Raw genomic sequence first — 17411 nt, 5'->3', positions numbered from 1 at the left:
GGAGTTTGGTCACGTTTATTTTATTAGAACTGTTTCATATGTAAAGAGCTTTTCTTATTTTTTTGTGGGTCGTACAGAAAGGAGGAAGTACAGCCAGGGTGTTACATCATGGTTAGTTAGAGCACTCAGTCTGGAGAGGAGGGGGTACTGCAGCCCAGCGCCCCAGACCTCAGGGCTGGTGGGAAGGGTGGTTTTTTTGGGGGCTGTTTTTTTGTTGTTGCATAAGGGTCAGAATTACAGCATAACGGATAGAATTAATAAGGGAGTCAGGTGGCTGAGCGTTTAGGGAATCGGGCTAGTAATCCGAAGGTCGCCAGTTCGATTCCCGGTCATGCCAACTGACGTTGTGTCCTTGGGCAAGGCACTTCACCCTACTTGCCTCGGGGGGAATGTCCCTGTACTTACTGTAAGTCGCTCTGGATAAGAGCGTCTGCTAAATGACTAAATGTAAATGTAATAAGATCACAGTTTACTTTATCCTCTGGATTTGGGGTTAAAGAGGCTAGGGTAGTCCGACACTACTGCACTCATCATCATCGTCATCATCATCATTATCATCACGACCACAGGACCGTCACCACGTCAAGCTTCCTCAAAACAATCGGTCACCAAGACAACCAGCGTCCCCCACAATGCACCTGTCCAGGCCGCCCCAGACGAGGAAGTCCCGTTGAGAGGCTGCAACGCTCTCGTTTCCATGGCTCCAGCGTCCGTGTGTTAGTGCATGTTCTCCGCAGATAAAGAGAGAGAGGGCATCCCATAATACCGGGAGGCCCAGGCAGAGAGAGTTCAAGTAAGATGAGTGATATTCTACAGTTCACAGCTTCCAACGTTAACAAAAAGACGCCCGCACGACTCCCAGGGCCTCCCATCGCTCACGTCTCCACGGCAACCCTCCTCGACCCGGGGTCTCCGTGGCGACCGGAGCGTAAAGAGTCCTGTCACATCGTTACAGGGAGAGAGAGAGAGACAAGTCTCTGGGCGGGACCGTCAACTAGTGGTTACGCCGAGTCCTGGTCTCTCATTGGTTCAGGCCAAAGTGCATGTGACCAGACCAGACATCGCTCACACACACACCCCGCCTCTTCTCGTTGTATAAACTTTATAAAAACACCTTAAAAACACATTCATGATGAAATAAAGAAATTGTTAATACGTAATAAGACTAGCTACATATATACACATACATGTAGACACATTCTCCCATTCAGATGAACACACATACATGTATATGCATCATGACATTCACAAGTTATGGATGTTCGAAGAGGCGCCGGAAGAAAGCCCCAGGGGATTCTGGGAGTTGTAGTAGAGGGCCAGGGTCTGCATGCCACAGGAAGGTGTCGTAGGAGCAGACAGCCTCAATTCTGGCTTCTGGTGTAGAGCTGTCACCGAAGATTTTGTTCTTGCTGCCATTGTTGTTGTTATTGTTGTTGTTATTATTGTTGTCGTTGTTATTATTCCAGCTGGTAGTCTCAGCGTCGTCTGTCCCATTAGAAACTGCAGCGTGGTGAGAGAGCCCCCTGCTGGTGGACTGGTGGAACTGCACCACCAGCTGCTCTAATGTGAGGGTGGACAGCAGGAGGGGGAGGAGGGGGAGGAGAGCAAGAGAGAGGGAAGAGTGACGGGAGGAAGGGGGTGGAATAGGGTGGAGAAAGAGTAAGGGAGGGAGGGAGGAGGAAAGAGAAGGGAGGGAGGGAAGGTAGGGGAAGTAGGAGGAGGGAGGGGGGAGGGGGGGAGGGAGGAGGAGAAGGAGGAGTAGGGGAGGAAGGGAGAGTCCTGTGTGTCTACACTGATGTGATCATGCCACATGGGATAGCAACACACATTCACATTGAACACACAAGCATCAGGCATGACAGGCAGGCAGCGCAAACACGTATGACACAGGCATGTTGGGGAACACTCTCTCTAACACACACGCACACGCACGGCCATGTCGGACGACACACACACACACCCACAGCGGAAGGGTCAATGGAACCACCAAGCACATCCACGATTCTGATTGGTTAGGAAGGAATGATCACGGGTGAGGTCATGGCAAGGTCACGTAAAAGGTCACAACGAGGTGGTGGTCAGGTCACGTGACCGCAGTCAGACATTCTCACTCCAGATCGACAGCATTAGTACTCGCAGAATCTCGGAAGTGCGATGCTTGACATTGTTTAGTTCTGTCGCTACGTAAGCTGTTATAAGTTGTTACAAACTGTTTTTAAGACTGTTTAAGACATTTTTAAGACGTTTAAAGACTGCTTAAGACTTTGTAGGGCCCCTGAGTCAAAATACCCACCCACCCCATCATGATCTATCCCAGAGTTCTTTGCTGCTGTCAGGTTGTTATTGGTCAATTGTGAGAGCATGCAGACAAACATGCAACCTGCCTCTACGCTAGCCCCGCCCCCTAGCCCACCACCACCAATCAGCCGGCCACTCAGCAGCACTCAGGAACCTGCGGTCCAATAGGAGAGAGAGGACAGGAGTTACTGACCAATAGAATCATCCCTCTCTTCTCCAACCACTATCAACATCCCTCACACACACGCATGCACACACACACGTACAGTGGCTTTTACACAGAAGAGACACAGCAAGCTGTAATATACTTTTTTTGGGTCATTTTACTGCCCTGTCAGAACAGGAAGTACCAGACAGCTGAATAGGAAGTTCCAGACAGCTAAACAGGAAGTACCACAGAGCTAAACAGGAAGTATGAGACAGTTATGAGAGCAGGTGAAGAGAGAGGTGGAATAGAATGAGGACGGCTTTCACCTCTCTCTTCTCTGGACTGATCTCAGTAACATCAGCAGAACAGTAAAATCATGTTAAAAAAAAAGAAAAAAGAATGACGTTCCAAATCTACTGCTAAAAACAAACCAAAGATAGAGACAGTAATTAAAAACTGGATCATGATATTTTAAGTAGAATCACCTCAGTCGAATTATGCTTTCATCTGCAGATCAGAAGATTTATCTTTGTGTACCTTTGCAATAGAGTCTCTCTTTCTCATTCAAACTGATTTTACAATATCCCACACGCTCATGCTTTTACAGTTATACACATACACACTCACGCTTTTACAGTTATACGCATACACACTCACGCTTTTACAGTTATACGCATACACACTCACGCTTTTACAGTTACACGCATACACACTCACGCTTTGTTCATGCAAAGGTCCTTTTCCATGTTCTCATTTGTCCATGAGCTCACAAAGATGGAGGAAGGGAGGATGCAGGGATGGGGGAATGTCTGGATGGGGAGATGGTGGGAGGGATAGAGGGGGAGATGGAGGGATGTAGGATGGAGGGACGGGGGGATAGAGGGGTGTCCGTGCGGGGGAGGAGGGGGGGGGGGGTGGGGGTCAGATGTACGTGACAGCACCTTTGCTGTTCTTCTCCATGGTGATCTCCAGGTAGGAGGTGGGGACGTAGCCGTCCTCCCCGCCCTGCCTGCGGGCCCTTGTCCAGCCGTCGCCCTTGTCCTCCTCGATGATGTACAGGACCTCGTCCTCCAGCATCACCAGCGTGCCCTCGTTCTGACCTGCCCACACACACACACACACACACACACACAGACGTTAGGAGACGGCACTGTCGTCGTTCAGCGCGGTGCTGGAACCTGCGGGTGAGAGAGAGGGCCGCTACGAGCGCGGGGCGGTACCGTCGAAGGAGTAGAGCGCCTTGCAGTGGCCGATCACGGGCAGGGGGTCGTCGTCGTCAAACTCGTCGTCGAACTCGTGGACGTCGGCGTGCGGGAGGTCGGGCTGGCGGGGGCTGGGGTGGGGCGGGCCCCGCAGCTCCTGGGTGGTGTCGTCGGTGTAGCTGCCCTCGGGACTGTTGGTGGTGGTGGGGGGGGGGGGGGGGGTAATTAAGTAACCGTTTAGTGTCGTGAGCATGTCTGTGTGTGAGGGTGTGTCTGTTTGTGAGGGTGTGTGTGTGTGTGTTACCTCTCCCGGCCTGCGGGGGCAGGGTGGGGGTCGGTGCTGGGTCGCCTGTCTCCTCGGCTACTGTTCTTCCCCTCCACCTCCGACAGCCAGGTCTGAAAGGGGGGGGGGGGAGCAGACAGCATGGCAGTTTAGACAAATGTCCACCAGAGGGAGCTGTATGGTGGACCAGGGATAGGACACTTCCTTCTCTGTCTATACGTCCTAATCTCCTCCTCCCCCTCATTCCCTTACCACCCCCGTTGATATCTCCCCTCTCCCCTCCCCCTCTCCTACAGCTCCTCTCTCCTCACCTCGTTCTTGTGGATCTCGGAGCGGAGTCTCTCCATGGTGCACATGGTCTCAGAGATCTTGGGCTGCAGGCTGATGGGGTCTCCCATCTGAGGGTTCTTCTCATACACATCTTTCATCTTGTTCAGGGCGTCCCTGATACACACACACACACACACACGGGGGACAAAGTAAACTCCTCACTACCGCCCTGTGTCCAGGTTGGGGGTCAGGGGTGGTGGTTTCCGTGGTTACCTCTGGTCCAGCTCCTTCTGCAGGTCTCTGCTCAGCTCGTCGATGCGGTGCTGCAGCCTCTTCCTCCTCTGCTCCGGGGGGAGGTGAGAGAAGTCCTCCAGGGAGGGGGCCTGGGGGGCGGGGGGCTGTTAGTGATGCTGGAGCACGACTGGAATAAGACTGGTGTAAGACTGGAATAAGACTGGTGTCTGACTGGAATAAGACTGGTGTCTGACTGGAATAAGACTGGTGTCTGACTGGAATAAGACCGGAATAAGACTGGGGTAAGACTGGTGTCTGACTGGAATAAGACTGGAATAAGACTGGTGTCTGACTGGAATAAGACTGGTGTCTGACTGGAATAAGACCGGAATAAGACTGGGGTAAGACTGGTGTCTGACTGGAATAAGACTGGAATAAGACTGGTGTAAGACTGGAATACGACTGGTGTCTGACTGGAATAAGACTGGTTTCTGACTGGAATAAAACCGGAATAAGACCGGAATAAGACTGGTGTCTGACTGAAATAAGACTGGTGTCTGAATGGAATACTGGAATAAGACTGGAATAAGCCTGGAATAAGCCTGGAATAAGACTGGAATAAGACTGGAATAAGACTGGAATAAGACTGGAATAAGACTTGTGTCTGACTGGAACAAAACTGGAATAAGACTGGAACAAGACTTGTGTCTGACTGGAATAAGACTGGAAGATGACAGGAATAAGAAGAGGACTGGTGTCTGAATAAGTCTAATCGTGTAAAACTGGAATAAACCTACAGTAGGGTGGAGTAGGACTGGAGTGACGCTGGTTCAGGACTAAAGTGAATCTGGTTTAAAGGTGTAGTAGGACGAGATGAGGACTGGGTTACACACACACACACTCTTACCGTCTTCACTGACCACTGGGAGGAGAGTTAGACAGGTGAGTGTGGGAGGAGACCAACATACAGGTGGTTAACGTGTGACTGTCTGTGGCAAGCTACCATGGCAACAGCACACACCACACCAGCACAGACACATGACCATAGGACTTGGTCAGGTGACTGACTGTAATGCATGCATGAACGCACCCCCCCCCCCCCCCCCCCACACACACACACACACCACAGCACAGCAACCCCCCCCAAACCTCTCCACTAACACCAACTCTGTTTCCGGAAACTGTCATTTCACCTCTGAGGTGGTTAGAATAAAACTACCAAGAGCTCACCCCGGAGAATCACACACAGGTCCCACTAGAACTACAATCTACCAGTGTGTCAGTCAAACTAACAAGAGGTCACACAGGGTCACACCAGAGGTCACCCCCCCCCCGCCCCCCCCACCAGGGGGCCATGCAGCCTCACCACTCTCCTCAGGCTCCTGAAGGAGGGCATCCTGGCTGTGCGGATCTCTGACAGGCAGTGAGCTAGGGGGGGGGGGAGGCCGGGCTGGGCGGGGGGGGGAGGAGGAGGCGAGGCGAGGGGAGCCTGGGAAGGGGGTGAAGGGGGGTGTCAGGGAATGATCTGAAGTGTTGCTCAGAGATTCAGCGAGAGAGGCCAGTTAAGGAGACACACACACAGCCCACAGACACAGTCCCACACAGTCCCAGGCACGCAGTCAAACACACACTCGCCACAGTCCTAAGGACTCCCTCCAAAACAGGAAGTGAGCAGTGAGCCAATGTGGAGCAGGGGGGGGGGGGGGCAGAGTGGGGTCACCTCACCTTGGGTTTCTTTCCAAACAGCCAGAGCTTGTTCTTGGCTTTCCCCAGGGAGGGTCTGGGGTCCCCCTTGCCCCCCTGCTCCCCGCCGCTTCGGGGGGGCCCCAGCGTGCCGTCGGAGCCGCTGCGCTGGATGTTCTGGCTGAAGTCCTCGAAGGGGAAGTCTCCCGGGGGCTCGAAGCCCGATTTGAACGACTCCACGACGATGACCGAGTCCTGGGATACACGGGAGAGGGGCGTGGGTGTGGGTGGTTGGTTGGTGTGCGTTTAGGATGCGTGCGTGCGTGCGTGCGTGCGTGCATACCTTGCGGTGGTCCACAGCCTTGGCAGCAGAGACCATGACCTCCAGGCAGGTGGAGATGATGGGCAGGACCTTCCTCTCCACCTCGGCGAAGCTCCGGTAGGTCTCCCCCAGCTTGACCGTGCGCCTCTCGTCCATGTCCTGCAGGTTCTGCCGCCGGGGGAACCGGGAACAACCCAGGAGGGGTCATTAGAACACACGTCAGGGACCCAGAGCAGGTGGAAAACGAAACGTTTAGGACACTAAGCTAAGAGTTTTAAATAGAAAGTTCCGGACAAAGAACAATTTGCATAGCTGTCCGGCCTCTCGCAGTCAGCGGAGAGGGGGGGAGCGGGGGGGGGGTTGCGGCCAATAGGAGCCCACCTTGAAGATGAGGGGGATGGCAGAGTTGAAGTGCTTCCACTGTTCCCCGTTGAAGTTCTGGAGCTGGGCGGCGTACTCGTTCTTGCTCTCGTCCGCCATGTGGGTGCGCAGATAGAGCTGGGACTTGGCCTGCGAGCGCACGCACACACACACACACACACACACACACTCGGGATGAAGGCCTCTGCTACATGACTGGAACCTCATTGGCCCGGGAGCGGGCTGGGGGCGGGGCTTACTCACCTTTTCCACCTCGGATTTGGTGGCGTTGATGTCGTTGTCCAGCTTCTCGAAGCTCAGCTGGCACTTCTCCGCCTCCTTGCACTCGCGCTCAAACTTCTTCTTACTCTGGGGGAGGAGAGGGGGGAGGGGTTTCAGGAAGTGTAGCGTACGGAATACCGCAGGTAGAAATCGATATAACAATACCTCTACTGTTCACAAGGCAGCGACACCTCAACTATGAGTAGAGAGAGAAAGAGAGAGGGAGAGGGAGAGAGAGAGGGAGAGACAGAGAGAGGGAGGGAGAGAGAGAGGGAGAGAGACAGAGAGAGAGACAGAAAGAGAGGGAGAGTGAGAGAGAAACATCCTTCCTTCCTGCTAGAACATCTGGCATCTATTAGCAGAGCCAGCAACATAGGGAATAGTCACACAGAAATGTGAATACCAAACCCTTTACAACACCACAACACTGAACCCCGCTAGATCACCAACAACAGCTACCTTACAGTGCAACACCGCAGCCCTCCACCAGTGTGGGGCGAATGTGTGTATATGTGTGTGTGTGTATATGTGTGTCCCAGCAGAACAGGGCGTCTGCTGGGAGGAGGAGAACAGGACTCGGCAGGAAGTGAATCCTCCTTGTGCCACCCGCTCCATCCCTCCCTTTATCTCTCTCTCTCTCTCTCTCTCTCTCTCTCTCTCTCTCTCTTTATCCCTCTCTCTCCCCCTCCCTCCCTCCCTCCCTCCCTCCCTCCCTCCCTGGCCCTGCTTGTCCTTCTGTCTCCCTCCACTGCTCTTCCTCCTTTATTCCGTCCATGCTCTACTTCCCTCCCTCCCTCTCTCCCCCCCTCCCTCCCTCCCTACTTACGTTGTCCATCTGTTTCCAGCACTGGTCCAGATACTGCTGGGCCTTTCTGCCCTCCTGCAGGTGCTGCTCACACACACACACACACACACACACACACCACAGATTCATGCAGATACATGTATATTAGACTCAGAAAAGCACGAATAAATCCTGGAAGTGTGTGTGCGTGTAGTGGCATATGCACCGTGTGTGTATATGATGTGCATGGCGCGCGTGTGTGTGGCGTGCGTATACTGCGTGGCCGGACTGACGTGTTTGCGCTCGGCCTTCAGGTCCTGGCTGTATCGGAGCAACTCCCCGTACACCTTGTGGCCCATGTCCTCGGCCACTACCTCCCGCTGGCCCGCGTAGTCGTTCAGCTCGTTCAGGATGGAGTAGAACGACACGCACGACGAGAACCTGCAACGCAAAACGGAAACCTTCTGGAACCCCCAGTCGACGCGGAACGCGGCGGAGAGCCTAGCCACGCAGGACGCGGGGGCCACCTGGTCAGTCGCGCGCACACTCACCTGGGTTCCTCGTCTTTGGAGCGCTTGGGGCAGTACTTCTTTACCAGGTTCCTGAGGAGGGGAGGAGGAGGAGAGGAGGGTGAGGAGGAGGAGGAAGGAGGGGGGTGTGTGTGTGTGCGCGCATGCGTGCGTGTGAATGTAGGTCAGAAATAAGCCTGGAAGTTACAACAGTATGACTGGAGACCCCTTCCACTTCCTGTTGAATCACCAACTTCCTGTTGAATCATCAACCACTGACACCCCCCCACACACACACTTTGATATAATAAAGTCAAGTAAAGTGAGAAATCAAGCGTAAATGATTCCCCACAGCGGGCGTGTGTGAGTGTGTTTTTGTGTGTGTGTGCGTGTGTGAGACTAGGATCGTGGTGACTAAATCATCCCCAGTTTGAAAGGTTAGTCATCGCCTTGTCAACACACACTGTGTCTCTCTGTCTCACTGTTCAGGGAAACTGTTATCTATGTTCTAGTGAACAATTTATCCCCATCCAGGCCTGTGTGTGTGTTGCTAGCGACTGCGTGTGAGGTATGTATGTTGCTGAGCTGTGTGTGTATCAGCAGTGATTCAGGGCTCCCGTGTGTGTGTGTGTGTGTGTGTTTGTTTGTGTTGCAGTAGTGATACAGGGTTAAGGTGTGTGTTTGCGGGTGTGTATGTGTGTGTGTGGCAGCGGTGATTCGGGCTCATTGAGATTCTGAGGAGAGGAGGGGATGGGGTCTGGAACAGGGCTGTAACTAGGCAACACCCCCCCTGGCATCCGAGACAGGGAGGGGTGTGTGTCTTATTTGAGGGAGGTGCGAGGGGGACGAGGGGGGGGTAAGGAGATGAAGGTGCTGCCCGGAGGAGGGTGGATGTATGGGGAAGGGAGGGGAGGGGAGTCTAGCGGGTACCCTGCGGTGGAAGAGAGCGCTTCTCTGGAGCCTCACCTGAGCTGCTTGGCGTAGGTCTGTTCGATCTCCAGCCGCTCCTTGACAAACTTGGCATAGCGCTCCAGGAAGTCGATCCCCCACTGGGTGTGTTTGTCAAGGTTATCAAACTGGTCCTGAGGAGGGAGAGGGAGGGAGGAGGGGAGGGGAGGAGACGAGGGGAGGAGGGGAGGGAGGAGGGGAGGGAGGAGGGGAGGGGAGGAGGGGAGGGAGGAGACGAGGGGAGGAGGGGAGGGAGGAGGGGAGGGAGGAGGGGAGGGGAGGAGGGGAGGGAGGAGACGAGGGGAGGAGGGGAAGGAGGAGGGGAGGGAGAAGAAGCAGGGCAGAAGATTTAATCCAGAGTGTTAAACAATGTTATGCGTGTGTGTGACGATTCGGCGGAGTTAAACAGTGAATTCTCATCCTAGACAGCTACAGGTATGCTCGCTCGCCCTCCCTCTCCGCAACAGCTGCAGTGTGTCTGTGTGTGTGCGTCGGCACGGCGATCGTGCGTGCGCGTGGGTTTAATGTGCGAGGATCTGTGTGTAGGGTATGTTGTAGGGTATGTGAGTGTGTATGTGTGTATGGGTCTGTGTGCCAATGTGTAGACGTGTGCGTGTGTGTTTCTGTCTGTGTGTGTGTGTGTGTGTGTGTGTGTGTGTCAGCACCACTCGACTCAGCATCGCAGGGGCCTCAGACTGCAGCCCTGCAGCCCTGCAGCAGAATGTCTCTGCTCAACTGGAAAAACACTGCTGGTGCCTGTCTGCCAGACGAGCTCCCTCTCTCTCACACACACACACACACACACACACACAACCGTACACACACACAAGCACGCACAGTTCCTCTTTAATCAGAGTGAGAGTACAGGGAGAAGAGCAGAATAAACATCCCTGTACTAGACCAGCCTGGCCAGAGACCACAAAGACCAGCCTGGCCAGAGACCACAAAGACCAGCCTGACCAGAGACCACAAAGACCAGCCTGACCAGAGACAAGCAGGCAGGTTAAACAGACCAGCCTGGCCAGAAATAAAGCAGGCAGGTTAGAGAGCCCAGCCTGTCCAGAGACACCAGCCTGACCAGAGAGGAGCAGGCAGGTTAGAGAGACCAGCCTGACCAGAGAGGAGCAGGCAGGTTAGAGAGACCAGCCTGACCAGAGAGGAGCAGGCAGGTTAGAGAGACCAGCCTGACCAGAGAGGAGCAGGCAAGTTAGAGAGACCCGCCTGACCAGAGAGGAGCAGGCAGGTTAGAGAGACCAGCCTGACCAGAGAGGAGCAGGCAGGTTAGAGAGACCAGCCTGACCAGAGAGGAGCAGGCAGGTTAGAGAGACCAGCCTGACCAGTCACAGTCTGACTCTCTTACCTGATTTACATTTACATTTAGTCATTTAGCAGACGCTCTTATCCAGAGCGACTTAATGTAAGTAAGGGACATTCCCCCCGAGGCAAGTAGGGTGAAGTGCCGTGTGCCCAAGGAGACAACGTCATTTTGGCACTGACGGGGAATCGATTACTAGCCCGATTCCCTAACCGCTCAGCCACCTGACTCCCTTCTAGGTTCTTGTGCAGGCTTTACAGCTTGCACAAGAACAGTGTCAACAGAGACACATACACACTGATAACACACACGCACAGGAGAAGGAGCATGTGTGACAACAATCAGGGTACAACAAGAACCTAGTCTATTCCGTTTTGGCAACAGAAGACTACTTCAAAACAACTAAACAGTTAACACCTTGCTGTCATATTGCTAGAGGTCAAACCAGGTCCAGACCAGACCAGACCATGCCAGACCAGAAAACACCCATACGCATGTCTCGGCGTCCATTCTTGTGCGTACGCTCCTTCAACCATAACAGACCAGGTCAGGCAATGTTCTTCTCTGGACCACAAACATCCTGCTAAACAATCATGACCGGAAGTGATGTCACAGCTGGGACAATCATGGGAACAATAACAGATTACTGGTTCCTTCAGGTCTGCTCCCTCCGACACACACACACGCAATACCAAACACTACAAACCACACACACAAACAAAACCACACACACAAATCAGAACATTGCATCCTAGACAGCAACAATGCTAAGCTTAACGTCATCAATCTGTACATTACTCTTACGATAATATTTTGTCTAGTATAGGCTCTAACACACACACACGTCACACACACACACAAACATTGCAACCCTACCACACACTGCGACAGAAACATCCACCCCCACACACACTCACACACACCCATACACGCACACACACACACACACACACAGCAGCAGAGTGAGAGCAGGCTACTGAAGATGCTGGCTGCATTCCACTGAGACAGACCAGGCCTGCTTCTACATCGCTGTGCTGGGACAATAGACTCATTACCCTCTGCTGTTAGAGGGTCTGGCACAGACGCATGCATACACACACACACACACACACACACACACACACACACACACAAACAGCTCCAGAGAGGGGCAGAGACACAGAGAGGGTGGAAAATGTCACCCTGTCAAAAATACTACCGTCATTCAGAAGGTCCTCCAGGCTCTCTGTGTGTGTCTGTGTTTTTTTAACACTGCCATCCACACCAAGAACAAGAAAAGGATCTGGGTAAATATGTTTGGCCTTGGTGGTAACAAGGGGTGCGTACGTGCGTGTTTTTGTTTGTTTGGGGGGCTGAGGGCCCCAGTCTGCACCTCATGAATTATACAGAAGGATGAATACCACGCTATTCAAAGCGAGGCGGGGGGTAGAGTAGAGAGACACCAGGGACAGAGAGTGAGCTAGGAGAGAGAGAGACCAGGGAGAGAGAGTGAGCTAGGGGAGAGACCAGGGAGAGAGAGTGAGCTAGGAGAGAGAGAGACCAGGGAGAGACCATGGAGAGAGAGTGATCTAGGAGAGAGAGAGTGACCAGGCAGAGACCAGGGAGAGAGAGAGAGACCAGGGAGAGAGTGATGTAGGAGAGAGAGAGAGACCAGGGAGAGACAAGGGAGAGAGAGAGACCAGGGAGAGACCATGGAGAGAGTGAGCTAGGAGAGATAGAGACCAGGGAGAGAGAGAGAAAGCAGTAAAATGAGAGCAGAGCTGGAACTCGACCGATGACATCATAATGAGGGCGCATAGGAAGACAGGAAGCAACTAGAACCACCCATGGGACTTCCTGGTCCTAGGACCATGTGACTGGGCCATGCGACCTGGCATCCAAACGTTTTTTTACAGACAAACAGGTAAACAGAAAGACTTCCTCTTCCCTGATGACTGAATGGCACCGTAGCTGAAACACAGCCCTCCATCTACCCAAACGCTACAGCGCACACACGCACGCACAATCCGCATTGTCTTCCAATCCATCACGAATGGGACAGTCTCAATGGATCACATGAGGGATTCCACGGGGCATGTGTGTGTTTAGGCGAATGCGTGTGTTTGTGTAAGAAAGAGGCAGTTGTGTTCACCCTGCAACTCTCATGGTCTCATGTGTTAAATGGTACATACCCTGAGGCATCCCATCATGGGACCCTAACACCCCCCCCTCCCCCTCCCCCCCCAACCGCCCCACACACACACACACACACAGCAACAGTATAGTCACTCCAGCTCTTACTCAGCACTTTGAGGAAACAGTGACCAAGGGCAGATGAGACAGAGGCCAGGATTGAGACCCACCCATGGACGCAGCCTCACACGGCAACCTGCAACCATGACGACCGGCTGGCCACACCCCTGGATACAGGTCTGAGCTCTGCGCAAACAGACAGGTTCGGTTTCACCCCACCAGAACTGCTCTCTGATTGGCTGGCTGCCTCTCAGCTCTGCCTTTATAGCCGGCACTACTTGTCCTACAGCTTTCCTGCACAGAGCCAGAGAGAGAGAGAGACAGAGAGAGAGCCAGAGAGAGGGATGGATGGAAAAAGACAGAAGGGGAGAAAGGGAGGGGTAATAAGAGAGGGAGAAAGGGAGCGGGTGGGGAGGGAGGGAGGAAGGAAGGACAGAGATTGGCTGACTCCTCAGCGAGGGATGAGAAGCAGAGACCAAGCCTGAGCAGGCCTGTGTGAAGGCTAGCTGGCTGGAGACCTGTCTGTCTGCAGGATACAGGATGACACGCACACCTGTCTGTCTGCAGGATACAGGATGACACGCACACCTGTCTGTCTGCAGGATACAGGATGACACGCACACCTGTCTGTCTGCAGGATACAGGATGACACGCAGACCTGTCTGTCTGCAGGATACAGGATGACACGCAGACCTGTCTGTCTGCAGGATACAGGATGACACGCAGACCTGTCTGTCTGCAGGATACAGGATGACACGCAGACCTGTCTGTCTGCAGTATACAGGATGACACACAAAAGAGAGAGAGAAGGGAGAGGTGTGTGTGTGTGTGTGTGTGTCTCAGTCTGACAGCAGGAGTGTAAACAACATGTCCTATACTATAATGTACAAAATAAGGAAGGAGCTCTGGTTCCACACTGCCCGCCCGTCTGTCTTTCCACCTTTCTGTCTGAGAATGGAATAGAGGGTGAGAGGTGTAAACAGCTCCTGGCATAAATTGTGTGTGTGTGTGTGTCTGTCACCTATAAGAAGTGACAACTTAAAGCCATTCCTCCTGTGGCGTGGCGTGAGCCTCGAGGAGGCCGCCTCCCCCTTCCTGTCAGCACCTTTGTTCCTGCTGTCCTAGCCAATCAGAGCTGAGGAGCGCTCGCGAGGCAGCGAGGCTTGGAAGCAGAGAGCTGTGAAAGAGGTGGCCCGGGTCTGAGTCTGGGGTCTGCAGCCGGCCTCTTCCTCGTTCACTCACAGCCACAGCTACGCTGGCTGGGCTGTGCTAGCGATGGTGTTGGTGTGTGCTGGACTGGTGTTGGGTTGGTGTCTTGGGTTAGTGTTAGGGTGTGTGGGTGTTGGGCTGGATTTGTTTGATTTGCCCTCCCAGGCAGTCCTGCCAGGGGAGGAGCTGACCTACCAGCACTATGCCTCACTGCAATGTGTGACCAGTTTATACTACACACGCGCTGCTGTTTAGAGCCTAGTCATAAGACAAGTCTTTGTGTGTGTGTCTGTGTGTGTGTGTGTGAGTGCATGTGTGTCTCCGCGAGTGTCTGTGTGTGAGGGTGTGTGTGAAGGTGTGTGTGTGTGTGTGTATGCAGGGTGACGAGGGGTTGTCTCATAATCTCTTCCAGTTAATCATTAATCTGAAGTGTAGGTTCACGTGTGTTAAAGGCTGAGCAAACACTACAGAGCTGAGACAAGGACAGGAGACTAGGAGAGGAGACTAGGACAGGAAACTAGGACAGGAGACTAGGACAGAAGACTGGGAGAGGAGACTAGGACAGAAGACTAGGACAGGAGACTAGGACAGAAGACTAGGACAGAAGACTAGGACAGGAGACTAGGACAGAAGACTAGGACAGGAGACTAGGAGAGGAAACTAGGAGAGGAGACTAGGAGAGGAAACTAGGACAGAAGACTAGGACAGGAGACTAGGACAGGAGACTAGGACAGAAGACTAGGACAGGAGACTGGGAGAGGAGACTAGGAGAGGAAACTAGGAGAGGAGACTAGGAGAGGAAACTAGGAGAGGAAACTAGGACAGGAGACTAGGACAGGAAACTAGGACAGGAGACTAGGACTGGAAACTAGGACAGAAGACTAGGACAGGAGACTGGGAGAGGAGACTAGGAGAGGAGATTAGGAGAGGAAACTAGGAGAGGAAACTAGGAGAGGAGACTAGGAGAGGAAACTAGGACAGGAGACTAGGCGAGAAGGCAGGATGGGAACCATGATGCAGATGAGTCAGGGGGGAGAGGGGACTGAGTGGGGTGGGGGTGGGACAGACAACATACATGTATACGGGTGCGCCCACAGGAAGCAGAGAGCAGCTGTGTTTTAGTGGGTCTGTCGGACTGAGAGGAAAGAGCTTGAGGAGCACCACAGAGACAACACTCAAATATTACACATGACCTCAAACACACACACACACACAAGTACATTTAGTCATTTTCAAGTACACACACACACACAAGTACACACACACACACACACACCTCCCTCATGTCTCCAGGCAGCTAATCTAGCACAATACTATTCCTCCTCATCCTCACCCCCTCACTGTCCTGGTACAACAATACACCTTAATTAAAGAAGACATCCACCCACACACACACACTTCTGTTGCGTGACAGAGTTGGGACAGATTTGTTGCTCTAATTAATAGATCAGACTGGCCTCGTTTGACCACCTCCAGCTACCTCACCTTCTCCACACTCCTCACTGCCTGTCTGTCTGTCCTGTTTTATCCGTCTGTCTACCTGTCTACCCTTCTGTCCTGTCTACCTGTCAGTGTGCTGTGTCTCTCCTATCTCTCTGCCTATCAGTCCGACTAAACAGCTGGTTTACCCTGTCCCTTGACAGGACAGTGATATATATTTATCTCTACAGTACAGTATCTACCTCTACAGCAGCCATGTAGGTGACCTGGTACAGAGCCAGAGTCTATCTTCCAGCCTGCCTGTCTGTCTGTCTGTCTAGTAGAGCGTTGACATCATAGCACTGTCTGAGATCTAGTACACTGGCAACCCCCGCTGAATAGAATGACTTCATTCTGACCAACAAAAAAAAATATATTGATCCGCCAGCCACACAATAGAGAATCGTGTTTCCAATAAGTAGAATATAGCTCATATCTACAGATACAAAAGATTTTATTTAATTTAAAAAGTTTTTCTTAAAACGTAAGGGCCTGCAACCGCCACCAAACCCCGCCGGTTGCTGGCCGGTAATCACCGGGAACGCCAGACTAGGAGTCAACAACCTGACAAAGACTGTTCCTAGAAAAGCCCCACGTAGACTACCGTCTGTTCCTCCACCGCCTAACGACTGGGAACCAAACAACCGCATTGGGAAGCAGTTTCTATGAATGATCAACTGACAGCATTAACATTCTACGAGATCTGACAAGTCAAGTTTATTAACGTGCACTTGCATTGTTCTTACAAGGCGAGCCGTGAGCTGTACGGTATCTCTACCGGTGTCCCTGCTCCTCGCGCCCCTATCTGGATTGGGGGAGAACTATGGAACAGGGCGTGTGACCGTATCCAGTCAACCGTCCTACCAAGCGACTACTCTTAAAAATAATAATTGTTCACAACAACCGTCACACACAACTTAGATTTTTTTTTTAAAACGATGATTTTGCTCTGAGAAGCGCTAGTTATCAGTCTGGTCTCATATTTCTTGTCTGTCTGCTCTGACTTCTCTATTGTTTAGCGTCTCTATGGTAAAGGTGCATGTCGGGATTAGCTTGCTTGGCTAACTAGCTCCCTATTTTACACAATGCTGGCTAGGTAACCAAGTACCTTCCAAGTACAAATCCTGTTTATCGGACAAGTAGTAAAAAACAGTTCACCGTAAAAGAAAGGAGATTATTTGACGTACCCAAAGCTCCGTTCCCCAACTCATCTCGTATTCCACATAGACCCAAAACCCAAATTCCGTCAGCGTCTTCTCCGCTCCAACTCGCCAAGGGTGCGTTCCCAAATCTGTGGCGTCGGTGTAGAGTACACTCCTTGGCTCTGCTCTCGCTACCCGTTCCCTCCTGATTCGGGGTTTTGAGAGGAAGTGCAGAGTTAGCAGGGAAGAGAGTACGCAGAGAAACTGGAGCTTCGGGCGAATGAAACAAATACCTCAATATTAAAGCGACGACTGAGGAGAAGGAGACATAGTTGCGTGAATCATAAAGTTAGGTTTTTGTGTGCAAAGTTCGTTTTTAGCAGACAGGCTACTCTGATCATGCTGTGTTGAGTTGTTGCTATAAGTGTATAACGTCACCAGGTATCTTTAAAGCAGAGGCCAGTTTTTCCACTATTGTACAGATTACGTGTGTAAGGCTGTTGTTAAACAACAGAGGCCCTAATGTAGGTCTTATTAATGTGTAATTGAAATAGATCGTCAGAAAAATTATGCTTGTAGCTTTTCGTAATTCAACAAGCGTATTTTTATAAAAAAAAATTGGCATGCCTTATCAACGAACATCTTAAAAAAAAACTTAAAGCTTTTAGATCAACACCTAAGATGAGTAAATACTCCAAAACAAACGCAACC

General features: G+C 52.2%; 1 protein-coding gene across 2 annotated transcripts; it reads right to left on the bottom strand.

Annotated features, from left to right (window-relative positions):
- Positions 1-4: 4 nt before the first annotated feature.
- On the bottom strand, positions 5-17113 carry fnbp1l (formin binding protein 1-like). Of its 2 annotated transcripts, none has more exons than XM_062452600.1 (15): positions 16746-17086; positions 9342-9457; positions 8418-8468; positions 8160-8307; positions 7909-7971; positions 7065-7169; positions 6822-6950; positions 6462-6608; positions 6161-6373; positions 4475-4584; positions 4243-4375; positions 3953-4044; positions 3667-3839; positions 3388-3546; positions 5-2452 (listed from the first exon to the last, which is right to left on the bottom strand). In XM_062452600.1, the coding sequence occupies exons 1-15, from the start codon at positions 16767-16769 to the stop codon at positions 2445-2447; spliced, it is 1671 nt and encodes a 556-aa protein (XP_062308584.1). In that variant the 5' UTR covers positions 16770-17086; the 3' UTR covers positions 5-2444. The 2 variants fall into 2 exon arrangements, with proteins under 2 accessions (XP_062308584.1, XP_062308583.1); XM_062452599.1 differs by lacking the exon at positions 5-2452 and having other exon boundaries at positions 2604-3546; positions 16746-16905; positions 16994-17113.
- Between the last annotated feature and the right edge of the window lie 298 nt (positions 17114-17411).

The sequence above is a fragment of the Osmerus eperlanus genome, chromosome 26 (genome assembly GCF_963692335.1).
Source record: "Osmerus eperlanus chromosome 26, fOsmEpe2.1, whole genome shotgun sequence".
NCBI lineage: Eukaryota > Metazoa > Chordata > Actinopteri > Osmeriformes > Osmeridae > Osmerus > Osmerus eperlanus.
The sequence above is the reverse complement of the archived record's forward strand: the minus strand, read 5'-3'. Positions and strand labels throughout refer to the sequence as shown.

Bases quoted from the DNA above. Each gene is read 5' to 3' on its own strand.
- fnbp1l (XM_062452599.1), bottom strand. From the start codon at position 16,769: ATGAGTTGGGGAACGGAGCTTTGG. The intron at 6,951-7,064 runs GTGAGTAAGCCC...GTGCGCTCGCAG, and splicing joins CCAAATCCGAGGTGGAAAAG to GCCAAGTCCCAGCTCTATCT. The intron at 4,585-6,160 runs GTGAGGTGACCC...CCCGCCCCCCAG, and splicing joins TGTTTGGAAAGAAACCCAAG to GCCCCCTCCCTGGAGGACTT.